We start from the raw sequence: 14,046 nt of genomic DNA, 5'->3' as shown, positions 1-14,046 counted from the left end.
CATTAAGCACCCACACCCTTAGTGGAAGCAAACTGATAGTCTCTCCTTGTATTCACTTTCCTCCTTTCTTTTTTTTTTTTCTCCCTCTTTTTCTTTTACTCTGTAACCACAAAGCAACTGCCTGCACACAAGTTTTTGGCTCAGATCCTGGTAACATGGAATTTGGGTTGATATGTCTGACATACAAGTCTGGACTTGCACTTGAACTAAAATTTCAAAGAAATCTGGTAAAGTCCCAAATATCACTAAAATGTCTTACAAATTCTATCTAAAATTGTTTACTTAACTGTTTGTTTATGTGGCTGAAATCCCACTAACTAGAGATAAAATTGGATAAACAGCCGTTCTTTAAAATTGAAATAACTCTAGAGGCGCTTAGGTGGCTCAATCAGTTGAGCAGCTGACTTGATTTCGTCTCAGGTTATGATCCCCGAGTCATGGGATAGAGCTCTGCATTGGGCTCCACAGTGAGCACGGAGCCTGCTTAAGATTCTTTTTCTCTTTTGCCCCTCTCCCCCACCCACACACTCTCTCTAAAAAATAAAAATTAAAAAAAAAATCAAGTAACTCTGGGAAAGACATACAATTTATTATTATAATTAATATGAGAGACAGACAGAAAATAGAGACAAAAGTGCACAGAAGGATGAAACCCAGTCTTACTAAAAATTCTAGAGACTGATACATAATCAACAATTTTTGAGATGATTAACAAGGGAGGTAGCCTACTATCTTTGGTAAGGCATTTGTTTACCTCCACCTTCTCATTCCCAAGAAAGGCAATGGAAGGTGTTGATTAGATGAGGTGCAGAAAAACAATGTAGCTTCCTCCTCCATTTCCCAACAAAGGTCCTGTCATAATCTCAATCTCTGGACTAAACACCATGGCTTTCGGTCTTTCCTGGCCCTATCTAATCGTTGGTTGTATTTTTGCTTCTTTAGCAAGAGCATCCAATATCTCAGATGTATATCCCCCTCTGTGGAAAGAGAGTCCTGGTCAGTTCAGTGACTATAAGATGGAAAATGGAAAGTATATCATTAACTTCTGGCATTATCCTGAGAGATTGGGGACGTATAAAATCCTACTGAACAAGACAGCCAAATATTTTGCAAAATTTTCACCAGAAAATGAACAAAATATTTTATGGGGATTGCCTGTACATCATGGATGGCAATATCAGACAGGTAAGAATGTCTCTTTTTCATTACAATGACTACATTACAATGACCTTTGATTTAAGTGTGAATTAATTAGGAAGTAGTACCTTGTACATTTAGCACCATCTTTGTGAAAATTGATTTTTTCGCTTTCCTTTCTATTCCTTTTCCAGCCATTTGCGTTCTTGCCCAATCTCTATCAAGTATTTATGGAATGTCCCCTACATGCCTGGTTTTTGCTAGCCAGAAATGTCCAAAAGAATTGTGTACAATGATGAAATGTTTCTATTTGCACTGTTCTCTATGAGAGCAGCAGCTCTTATATTCTTACATGAAGCTACTAAGCACTTGAAATGGCTAATGCTTCTGAAGAACTGAATTCTTGATTTTGTTTAATTTTAATTAATTTAACTTGAAGAGCTACAAGTGGCTAGTGATTACCACACTCACCGAAGCACAGCATATTAGGCTTAGTTCAGTCAATATCAATAACTATTAATTGATGTGCTACTGGGACCAAGCCTAGTTCTAAGCACTGAAGAGTACATCCAACAACAAAACAGCTAAGGTGATATGCATTAACTACACATGGGTGTATAAGATTAATTTGCATTATCTATAATTCTAAATATGATTAGACTATAGTCATAGAGATTGGAGTGACAAAAGAGAAAAAACAAAACCTCTGTAGGAAAACCTGAAAATAGCATCTCTACTGAGGAATAAACGTAGATATTTGTTTTGGAACAAAAATATCATAAGCCCCAAGCCATCTTGTTCAATGGGAAGAGACCTTCATTATCAACTTCTAGAAAACACTATTGGAAGAAAGGAATCAGTGAGAAGATGGGTGGCATTATAGAAAAGACAGAGAAAGAGACTGCAACGTCTGATCTGTGATGACAGTCTGAATTGGCATCACATCCAAGTTCGTTGGGAGAATCTCCTGACATCCAGTGTAATTCCCATTCTTGGGCTGCCCTTGGCATGGAAAAGAAGAATATACGAACTCCTGAGACATGGTTCTGGAGAAGCAAAAACATAAGATCCTCTGTAAACAATAATCAACTCCCCCAAGGGGTGCACACACTTACTCCTACAAAAATTTTCAGCTCTGGGCCCAGTAATGAACAAACAGTAAAGTAAAATATTGGATAAGGTATTTTCAAAATATCATTTTCATTCATGAATACAATACATGGGATTCTACTGTTTTTTAAGGGCTGATTTATGTATTTAATTGAGTTGAACTCTATGATACGACTAGAGAAAACCAAAACAGAATTACCAGTTATGAAAAAGCCCATAAAAATATTTACCCACAGTATGCTAAGTCTCAAAGACATGATAAGGACTGTAAGTACAAGAGTAGCTCAGGAAAGACAGTGACAACCATGGGCTGAGAATATCATGGGAAGAAATTAGGACCAAAGAGCTTGATGGAGGCATTGCGAGAATATAACTGCTGGTATACTAATTACAAAGATGGCATTGATAGCAGGTTTCACTGGAAGAAGACTACCACATAGGCAGAAGAACTGGAATGTGAAAGAGTAGTGGGTGGTTTATTTGAGAAGATGAACCAAGGTTAGTTAAAGAGATGTCTTTAAGTCAGACTGGGGAATTTTAATTGGGCTCTTAAGCAATATGGATTATTTTAGTAACAAGAGCCTAATGCTTACAAAATACTTGAATACGTTAAATGTTTGCTTCTAGATTGCTTAGCACATGTTTTTTTAAATATAGTTTTATTAATATGTAATAAACATAGAATAAACAGCATATGTAAGATGTATTTTTTGGTGAGTTTGGTATAGGTATATAGCTTTGAGCCCATCACCACAGATAATGACCATATGTATCATTCCAAAAATGTTCTTTTCCCTTTTGTATTCTCATCTTCAGGAACTTCTCTTTACCCAGTCTCTCCCAGCCTTCCCCATTCCTCCAACTACTCATCCCCCCACTCCCAAACTTCACCAGTAACCACTGATGTGCTTTCCATCATTACAGATTAGATAGAATTATCTAGAATTTTCATATAGACAGTTGGGTGCTCTTTTTTTGGTCTGGTTTATTTCAATTGTCATGATTATTTTGAAATTCATCTGTCTAGTTTCATATGTCAGTATTCATTCATTTTTATTGGTTAGCTGAAATTTTAATCAGAATAATGTTTGAACTGGGGAGAGAATACTGGAAGTCTGAGGGAGGATAAAGAAGTGACGAAGCGACACTTAAATGAAAAAAGGGAAGACTGGCACATATACGAGAAATTGACAGTAGATATCTGTAACTCCTTGAAGGAGTTACAACATGGTTAAGAAGGAGAGTTAGAAATGATCCAACCATAGAGCAAGAAAGAGTTGAATCGTAAGATGTCAGATAAAAGTGAATGTCGTGAGCTGGAATCATCTGGGAATAGAGTAAGATTTGAAGTGAATCTTGAAAAAAAGGTACAATGTTGATGGGCTTTTAAAATAGTAATCCAGGGACAAAGAACTAGAAAGAGCCAAAGGGCAAGAATTAGTGGAATTAGTTTTGTATAAATGAGAAAAATAGAGAAAGAGGAAAATGTTGAGAGTATAGGAGATACATAATGTATGCTACAGAAATAAATCTAGTTGGAAAATACAGTTTGCTATATTTTCCAAAATTTTGAATTTGAATAGTAATAAATATAACAAATTTTGTTCTGGAAGAAGTGGGTATGATGAAAAACAATGTTTGGTCAAGATTATGGAGGATGACGTATTTCTTGCCATGGAAAGGCAAGAAAAAAATTTCTTCAGAAGATAAAACATCTGGAAGCAGGCACAGCTTGGCTGTAAAGAAAGTACTGAAGATGTCCAGAAGAGTCCTGAAACTCCTCTGACAAAGAACAGAAGATTCATGATGCAATCTTCCTTGACAATCAAGATTAGGGGTTCAGTCTCAGGTATGCTCTCAGGTATCTCAGCTGGAAGTGACTTGGAATCACCAATAAAGCAGTTTTGTGGAGATTTGGCAAAAATGGAACTGGAGCACAGTTTTGTATATAGAGTAGACGACAAAGAAGTCAGCAACATAAGGAAATCCTCACATTAGCTTCATGGGCAACCATCCTCAGAGACTGAGTGGTCTTAAAAGGACAGAGAGTCTTGGAAGCAGATTTAAAATAACTCCCAACTGAGACAAAACCTAAGAACCAGGAGAGGTATGTTTCACATACTTGAATATTATTCTAGTTCAAAAGAAGATTAACAATTTTGGGAAATTTCCATGAATGAGCAGAACCACTCAAACCTTTCCTTTTGCCCACTGAAAGTTCATCTGGTCAAGAAGAACTAGAGAAAAGAGAAAGTTAGCAGGAGTAAAGAGAATAAGCCAGTGTGAAAATGGTTGAAACAGGGACAGAGACGGGCATTGAGTCAGAGACAGCTTCAGGGATATGCAAGTATATGCAGAAGGTAAAAAATATCAAGTGTGAAAAAAACCAGAAAGGCATGTTTTGAAAGTCGGAGGTAAGAGAGGATGACAAAAAGATAAAAATAGAATAATTGCTAATATTTACAGAAACACATATTCTCTGAGCTGAGCACTTTTTTAAAGTTTATTTATTCTGAGGGAGAGCACAGCAAGTCAGGGCAGAGGGAGAAAGAGAGGGAATCCCAAGCAGGCTCTGCACTGTCAGTACAGAGCCCGACCCGGGGCTTGAACTCATGACTGTGAGATCACAATCTGAGCCGAAATCTAGAGTCAGACGCTCAATAGACTGAGCCACCCAGATGCCCCTGAGCTGAGCACTTTTTAAGTCCTTCATTTAAAAACCCCAGACTTCTAGGAGGTAATTATTGTTATTCTAATATATACACGAGAAAATTGAGGCTTGCAGAAGTTACTTACCTAAGGTCAAATAGTCGGTAAGCAATGAAAAAGGATTTGGTTTTCAGCAAATAAGTCCAGATCTTGCTTACTATACAGGAATATTCACTCCCTAATATCGAAGATGCAGAGTAGTTAGTAAATGGAAAAAACACAGACTACAGAAGTTAAAAAAAAATAATAATAAGGCCTGTGAGAGAAAGTAGATCATTGTAGGGATGTTAAGGAAAAGGAAAAAATATGCATGGGAGATAGGAAGCAGAAAGTCATGAAGTGAAGGAAAGACAATGTGATAGGAAAGCTGACACAATTCTTTATTCCTGTAAACATGGTGTGTCTAGTTAGCGTTTGTCTCTACAGCTAGGAAGGGGTCCTGGTAAAACCAACTCTGGATTTTGTCTCTTTTAGGCAGATTAGCTGATCCCACGGAAAGTACGGACTGTGGCCGTAAATCTGGGGCTCATCTGTGCATCTCTGTGGACAGTTGGTGGGCTGGTGAGTTCAGTGTGACTGTCAAACCTCAAATAGATGACCTTTCCATAAAAAATCAGTTCAACTTAAGATCCCAATCAGAGAAGCAAAACCAAACCCAGAATCACTACTTTTATAAAACGAAACAAAACAAAGTCTGTTTGGCTCAAATGTGGATGTCTTGAAATGGGTTTTGAGATAGATATATTTTTAATTTACTGATTAATTTATTTAATTATAAAAATATCAGGGAGACCAGAAACCTCAAAGTTTGATTGAAACATATAAGGCGGGAGCAAAATTTGTGTTATATTATGAAATAAAACCTTGTTAACAAGGGAAATATCTAGATAGATATTATTGTATTTTAAAGCTATGTCAGATTTTCAGCTTTAGAATAAAAACTTAGAAAAGTATAGAATTCTGTTACTAATTTTTAAATTTTTCACTTACTGTACCTTGGAATTTAATTAGTATTTTAAATTCCGGTGCAATTATTATCCATGATTTAAAATAATAAATGTATGGGGCACCTGGGTGGCTCAGTCAGTTAAGCGTCCGACTTCAGCTCAGGTCATGATCTCACGGTTTGTGAGTTCGAGCCCCACGTCGAGCTCTGTGCTGACAACTCAGAGACTGGAGCCTGCTTCAGATTCTGTGTCTCCCTCTCTCTCTGCTCCTCCCCCACTCTCTCTTTCTGTGTGTGTGTGTGTGTGTGTGTGTGTAAAATAAAATAATAAAATAAAATAATAAATGTACAACATAAATCTATTTTGCTTTATGAGAGCAGGGTTTTTAAGAGAAGCATATTCAAGTTGTATATAACACTAAGGAAAATTTCTTTTTTTTTGATGTTTACTTATTTATTTTGAGAGAGAGAAAGAGAGAGAGAGAATGATCAGGGGAGGGGCAGAGAAAGAGAGATAATCCAAAGCAGGTTCCCTGCTATCAGCACAGAGTCCTATGTGGGGCCTGAACTCATGAACTGTGAGATCATGACCTGAGCCAAAATCAAGAGTTGGATGCTTAACTCACTGAGTCACCCAGGTGTCCAACATTAAGGGAAATTTCTGATAATATTCCCAAAGTTCCCAAAATTACTGCTTAAGTTTTACCACATTTCTAGATCTGTGGGTTTACTTTTATGAGAGACTTCTTTACTTCAAAAACAACCTCTTTTATATATTAACCATATTAATAAATGTTTGTTTATACAGATCTTAATTATTATCTCTCTGCAATGCCCTTCCTTGCTGCGGTTGATTCTGGTATAATGGGGATACCATCAGACAAAGTCACCTTTCTGCCACCGCCCAAGGATCAGATGAATTTTTGTTACAATGTTTCTAGCTGTCATTCATCCTTTCCAGAAGCAATGAAAAAGTGGAATGAATTTTACCAGGTTTTGTGTGTGTGTTTGTGTGTGTGTGTGTGTGTGTGTGCTTTAATTAATACTTTTCAAGGCTAGCCAGATAATTTTTGAATAGCACTTCATGTAGATTTTTTACGCATTGCACAATGCAGTCCTAAGGCATAAAGTTCTTAATGTGAAAATATTATGGTGACAGCAATATCAGTATGAGTGGATTGCTGCATGACATCATACCTCAATAGCATCCTCACTGCCAATACGGTATCAAGACTGCCCTATCTACTCTTTTCATACTAAAGTTATATACACACAGGTGAACCCAGAGAAATTATGGCTTAACAGTGCATGAAGTGTCCTAGCTCATCATAATTTCAGGACAACTGAGCAATAACTGATATACAAATGCAATTGCGGGATAGGTTGTGGTGAATTTGATCAGCTTATTTCAACTCTCTTGATAAGCAAATCACATATGACTTGATTAAAATGAGCATTTGACACTCAGAAGCAAATATTGATGTCCAAAGCAAAGTGTCATGGGTGAAAGAGTAAATGACTAAAGATTGGGTTTCCCTTTAGAGAACTTCTTCATTATATTGCATAAGATTAGCTTTGACACTTTGTGGACAGTTTGTTGCATGGCAAGAAAAAAACAAATGTACAAAATAGTAAAGATCTGGTTCCGAACAGTGTAAAATCCTGAACATTTCTGAAACACATGGTTTATTCTTTTCGTATGATTTCAGTATCACTAGTAATTAAAATAACTGATATTGAGCTCTTCAGGAAGTGTTAAGCATTAAATCTTTCTTTCATACCTTAACTCTTAGAAAAAAATGTTCTCCCCTTATTTAGAGTGTTGAAAAATTATATTTGTAAATAGAACTGATTTTCAAGAAGAGAGATTGTTATAATTGCCCACATATCAATAACTTTTTTTTTTCCTGGATAGCACGTGAAGTCACATTCTAGTACCTTTGATGACCTGTTGGAGTACTTATGGGCTGCGCATGTCTCATCTTTGGAGATTGCTCGTAAAAACTTTCACAATAGGTAAGAGTGGATCTAGAGTTATTTTGTTTCAATATGGTAATAATCTTTCCATCTTACACTGTCTTTTTCACTGAAGTCTTTGAAGAGCAGAGTTCAGAAACGGGTAGATTTTTAGGCATTTAAGTGAGTTGAGTCATCAGTATAGGAGGGTTATGCAGGTGAGACAGCTGTCATTTGTCATTAGAGAAATGTTTATGCAGGGAGTCCATTCCTTGTTGACTGACTTTTAGAAATGAAGAGATGTCACTTACTGGATACTTGCAAAACCTGTTCACTGAAGGGAGTGTTTGTTGATGGATTGAAGTCAGTCTAAAAATGGTTTGGTGTCTACTTGTTACTATGTCTACAGATCATTTGTCTTTTTCAGAAACCACAAACATTTCTGGGAGCCCACAACGATTAATAGAACTGAGAGCATACCCAGGCAAGAACTGAGAGAACCCTAATATCTTGCCTCTGGCTACCTTGAGGCCCTGACCAAATAGGAAGTAAAGCCTTAGCATTGAAGATATACCCCAACACATGCACAGGGCTCCTCAGCAAAGAGTGGAAGATTTATTGGTTCAAGGAACTTAAGGGAACCTTTAACTAATCATTAGCTGACCATGATGCTTATGAGCAGGGACCTCAGTGATGACTCACTACAAAGAACACAGAATGAACAACAGAATCTGTCCATGCAAAACAGTAAACAACAAAGACAAGAAAACCAAACAACAAAAAACCCTGGTGAGGGTGGGAATCTGATTTTTAGAGTGTCTACTTTATAGTGTGTGAACTGTCCAGTGTTTAAAAAAAAAAAAGAGACAGATGTGCAAACAATCAGGAAAAGTATTGCATGCATGCCCCCTTCCCCTTACACAGAGATAATCAGTCAATAGGAATTGTTCCTCTGGGGTCTCAGAGGACAAAATGTACAAATTTCCAGTTATACATAGTTCATGGGGATGTAATAATATACAGCATAGTCATTATAGTTAATATGTTGCTTATTTGAAAGTTGCTAAGGAGTGGATCTTAATAGTTTTCACCACAAGAAAAAAAATTTGTAACTTTGCATGGTAACAAATGTTAACTAGATTTCCTGTGGTGATCATTTCACAATATACACATATATCAAGTCATTACATTGTATACCTGAAAAACAGAAAGAAAAGTTGGCTTTCTAGGATCATCAGAAAAAAAAAAATACCAAGCTCCTTAAAAAGCAAAAAAAAAAAAAAAAACAAAAAAAAACTGTTACTTCATTTTTAGTGGTTACCTGGTTACCTGAAATGAACATTGTGTTAAGAGATGTCTAAATTTAGCAGAAATTTTGCTAATTTTCTTTTATTTTTATCTTTATATTTTAAAGTAATGAGACTTGGTCACATATCAGAATTTATGTAAGTAATGTAAATGCTTCACGAAAAGGGAAACACATGTGATTAAAAACACATATGTTCTGAGATGGTAATATTCAAATTAAAAATTTTAATAACATCTTTTCAAGTGTTCAAGTGTAGGAGCTAACATCAACATCAAGTTTCTTTACTCTATATTCTAAAAAGTTCAAAAATGTCATTTTGAACACGTTATCTGTTTTGAAAATTGAGTTGGCAAAATTCTGGGTAGACTAACTGTAAATGTATACTTTCCCCCACTTCTCTGTTAGATTAAAATACTATTCTAAACAAGAAGCTGATTTTGAAAGAAGCTGGGCTTTATTTGTGGATTATTTAGCTCCACCACTCTTTCCTACAACCTTAATTAGAACATATGAATTCCAGAAGGAGCTGCCAAAACGCATGCTTATGAATGAGGATAGAGCCCCCTTCATCCGTGACTTTAGTGGCTTTCAGAACACAGTCCTGTTTGCTCTAAGTGTTCTCCACAAAGTACATAAGTACACAGGTAAGAGACACAGAGACCTTTTTATTTGTAAGTTCTATCCATTGTGTTGATTTCATAGGTAATGAAAGACGATGGAATCATAAATTACTACAACAGACTGTCTAAAGAAGGAAATGTTGACTTTTTAAGATATGTTTCAAAGTTTTAACAATAATCCTTGTGGGTTTGTGAGTGGCTTCATTTAGTGAGTACATATTACTTAACTTACTTACTTAGTAAGGCCCTTAGTTATTTAACACCTCTTCTCCTCTGGGGCCCTTCAACAAAGCAGATCAATATCACCACATGTTACTTTGGCAAGGAGACAATGGAAATCCCTATTTCTTTCTTGGACAAATTTTGCTATTTAATTTTATTTTGTTTTTAAACAAAAAAGATAATAAACATAATAATGACACTTGCTATAACTAAAAAAACCCTGAAATAAATTGTGTTATATGGACTTTCCCCATCCAATACTATGATTATAGACATCAAGGAAAAAATTTGACCCCCCTCCCAAATTCTGGTTTTGAAAGAGGTATATTTCTCCAAAATTTCAAAATCTTAGGTTTACTAAGTAGAAAACACAGATGAAATTACATAAATTTGTAAATGTGAAAATTACTATGTCATTCAGTTTCCCAAATACTATTTATCCTTGTTCTACTGAGGGGAAAAAAATGTGTGTGTGTGCATGTGCATGTGTTTAATTCAGATTCCCTAAAGAAGAATTCAGAAATAAGATATGACTCAAAATAAAAATGAATGCATTGTATTTTAAAAGTAAAACTTGTTTATGTATTACCAAGGGTAACATTGCTGTTTTAATAAATAAACCTTCAGATTGTAATGGCAAAACTCGAAGGATTCTATTTCTGTCTCACATGATGATTTAAGATGTTCAATTGGTAAGAGGCTTTCTTCCATGGTAATTAAGAGATCTAGGATCTTTCCAACTTTGGCTCCATCAACATTCACTGCTTCATCACTGTATCCTCCCTATAAAGTAATTCAAAGGAATTAAGGGCTTAAGGGGGCTCCTCTTTGAAAAGCCTACTAGAAGTGACAAACTTAACTGTATCTCACATACCTTTGGTAAGAATAGTCATACAGCTCAACTAGATGAGGGGTAGGAGGGACTTGGGAAAATTAACTCTTGTCTGAACCCCACTGTTAGGAGAATCATAAAATGTATTGATTACCACACTGTCAGATATGAAAAGTACAATCTAGTCTTAGATGATATAAACAAACTCTATTGGCCTAGTATACAGAGGGACTGAATAGATAGAATTGATTACATTTAAAGATTGTATACAACAGATTTTTAGATTTTTGTAAGTTCCAGTTGTATTAAAATTAGCTTGGATTTGTTAAGGAATTTTGAATTTACTCTATAGGCTACAATAAAAAGAAAAAAAAGACAAATTGGAATGTAGTTAAACTAGTTATCATGTTTCCTGTATACTAATTGCATGCATCCACTCATACTCAGAATTCAAAAATTGTGCTTAAAGCCTTGGCAGATATTTTTAACTAATATGAGTTATAGAAAAAAAATAGGATACCATTACTAAATACTTTTCTCCATTTCTTAATAATACTTCATTTTTATGGCTATAATTTCTTTTATACTTATTTTAAAAATATATTCAATATATGCCTCTTATTAAAAATTAAAACACTACAGAAAGTTATTAAATACACATAAAACTTACTTTCTATCCATCCTCTTTCCTTAATTCCTTACCTTAATTCCTTGTCTGATATATATTTTTTAACTTTTGGTCCTATTCCTACAAAAAATATTTGTATGAACTAGTGACTATAATAAATAAATAAATAAATAAATAAATAAAATAATTAATGGATGGAACTGGACAGTGTTATGCTAAGTGAAATAAGTCATATAGAGAAAGACAGATACCATACATTTTCACTCCTACGTGGATCCTGAGAAATTTAACAGAAGATCATGGGGGGAGGGGAAGGAAAAAAAAAAAAAGGTTAGAGAGGGAGGGAGCCAAAACATAAGAGACTCTTAAAAACTGAGGACAAACTGAGGGTTGATGAGGGGTGGGGGAGGGTGGGTGATGGGTATTGAGGAGGGCACCTGTTGGGATGAGCACTGGGTGTTGTATGGAAACCAATTTGACAATAAATTTCATATATTGAAAAAATAAATAAATTCCAGTTAGTTAACATACAGTGTTGTATTAGTGTCATGTGTAAAATGTAGTGATTCAATACCTCCATGCAACACCTGGTGCTCATTATGACAGGTGCACTCCTTAGTCCTCATCACCTATTTCACCCATTCCCCCACCCACCTCCCCTTTGGTAACCATCAGTTTGTTCTCTATCGGTAAGAGTCTGTTTCTTCATAAGAGACTCCTAAAAACTGAGAATGAACTGAGGGTTGATGGGGGGTGGGAGGGAGGGGAGGGTGGGTGATGGGTATTGAGGAGGGCACCTGTTGGGATGAGCACTGGGTGTTGTATGGAAACCAATTTGACAATAAATTTCATATATTGAAAAAATAATAATAAAAAATAAAGTTGATTAAATTGATTTTTTTGGAAAAAAAAGAAACCAATTTGACAATAAATTTCATATTTAAAAAATAAATAAATAAAAATAAAATAAAAATAAATAAATAAATAAATAAGTCAATAATTTGACTAAAAACTGTGCTGTTTGCTTAAAAGAGGTTATATGTATGGCACAGTTCTGTCCTATTAATTTCTCACTAGCCATATACACTTGAGAAATTAGCAAGTCAGCAAATATTGACACATTATTCTGTAAGTAATATATAACTTTTCATTGAATGGATTTATATTCTTTTTAGTTTTAGGTAATGTAAAAGCAGCATTGAGTGTGTACTATTATTAGCTTAATTTGTTGGGATAGTGACAGATTAAATTACTAGAAATGAATTCATGGATCAGGTATTGCCAAGTGGCAATTAAAAAGTATAGTATAGATTACATTCTTGTCAAAACAAAAACAGAAACAACACAAATTGTTTTTTAGAGTTCATGTTTCTGCATAGGTGCTGAAAATGAATATTAGCAAACTTACTAATTTTCAAGAGTCTGATTTTTTATGGATTTTCATTTCTTTAATCGTTGCTGTATCCATTGTTCTCTTTAGTTACTTACGTATCTTAGATGTTTGAGTATGAGGGCATAACATAATTTTAAAAAGCAAAATATTGTTTTATTAAAAAATGCATATGAAAACATGCTACTTTCATACTAATTGAATTTTGTTTTAGATAATTTCAACATTTGGGATTAAAATTAAATTTTACCTAAAACTCCTAAATATCTTTACTATTTTCTAGGTACATTATCTTTTGTTTTATGGAAAACTTTAATGAAGTCAACAGTTGCAAGGAAACTGTTTCTAGAGATTTTGGAATTCATCCTTCATTCTTTCAATTAAATGCTTCTGGAAATGTGTATAAAATAAAAATCCACAATGATAATTTCTCGAGGAACAGTATTCTCAAGATTAGTCCTTGCATGTTTGCATAATTTTGTCATTGTCTATATCTTAAAGTTTGAGTTAATATATTGCAATTAATTTGCTTAATTTAAATTAGTATCAATAATGAAAATGTTTACTTTTTAATGTAGATTCAGTTGAATAACTGACAAATGCTGATAAATTAATAAAGTTCATAAAACCTGATTCGAATTTTGGATTTTATTCAATCCAAATTAATTTTATGAAATTTGGAGGAATATATTTTTATGATCAATAGTCAAGAGGCAGAAGATTTACAATAAAATTTGGATGATGACTATGGATTTCTAAAACATTTAAAAATGAACTGTTAGTTTAGAATGTATCATTTGATCCATCGTGTCTTTGGAGTTCTCTGAAAGTTAGAAAAATTATGTTCTGAACATTTCTTTCTTTCTTTCTTTCTTTCTTTCTTTCTTTCTTTCTTTCTTTTTGTTTTTTTAGCTCATACTTATTATGGAGTACATCAGGGTCACAGGGGGCAAAATTTCTTTCCTTTAAGAAGAGACAATGTGCACTGACAGGAAGGCAGTCCTCCCTCCTGCTTGCCCCCTTGGTGACTTTCCTTCCATAGCTTGTATGAAGTTTGCTGACAGGCTTTACAGAGGCTCACAACCACAGTATTCCAAACTATTTGGGAAAAAAAATGAATAAATTGAGTCAAAAGGTAGATAGTATGGTAAAATAACACAGGCACTGATATCAGAAAGATCTGAGTT

At 34.7% G+C, this 14,046-nt stretch overlaps 1 protein-coding gene across 1 annotated transcript; it reads left to right on the top strand.

The window, feature by feature from the left end:
• The first annotated feature begins 884 nt into the window (after positions 1-884).
• LOC115513469 (protein LEG1 homolog) lies at positions 885-13,243 on the top strand. The gene is made up of 6 exons (XM_030314644.1): positions 885-1,185; positions 5,431-5,517; positions 6,711-6,895; positions 7,818-7,918; positions 9,573-9,811; positions 13,143-13,243. Exons 1-6 carry the CDS (start codon positions 885-887, stop codon positions 13,241-13,243), a joined length of 1,014 nt encoding a protein of 337 aa, XP_030170504.1.
• Positions 13,244-14,046: the final 803 nt, after the last annotated feature.

Source organism: Lynx canadensis, chromosome B2 (genome assembly GCF_007474595.2).
Source record: "Lynx canadensis isolate LIC74 chromosome B2, mLynCan4.pri.v2, whole genome shotgun sequence".
NCBI lineage: Eukaryota > Metazoa > Chordata > Mammalia > Carnivora > Felidae > Lynx > Lynx canadensis.
The sequence above is the reverse complement of the archived record's forward strand: the minus strand, read 5'-3'. Positions and strand labels throughout refer to the sequence as shown.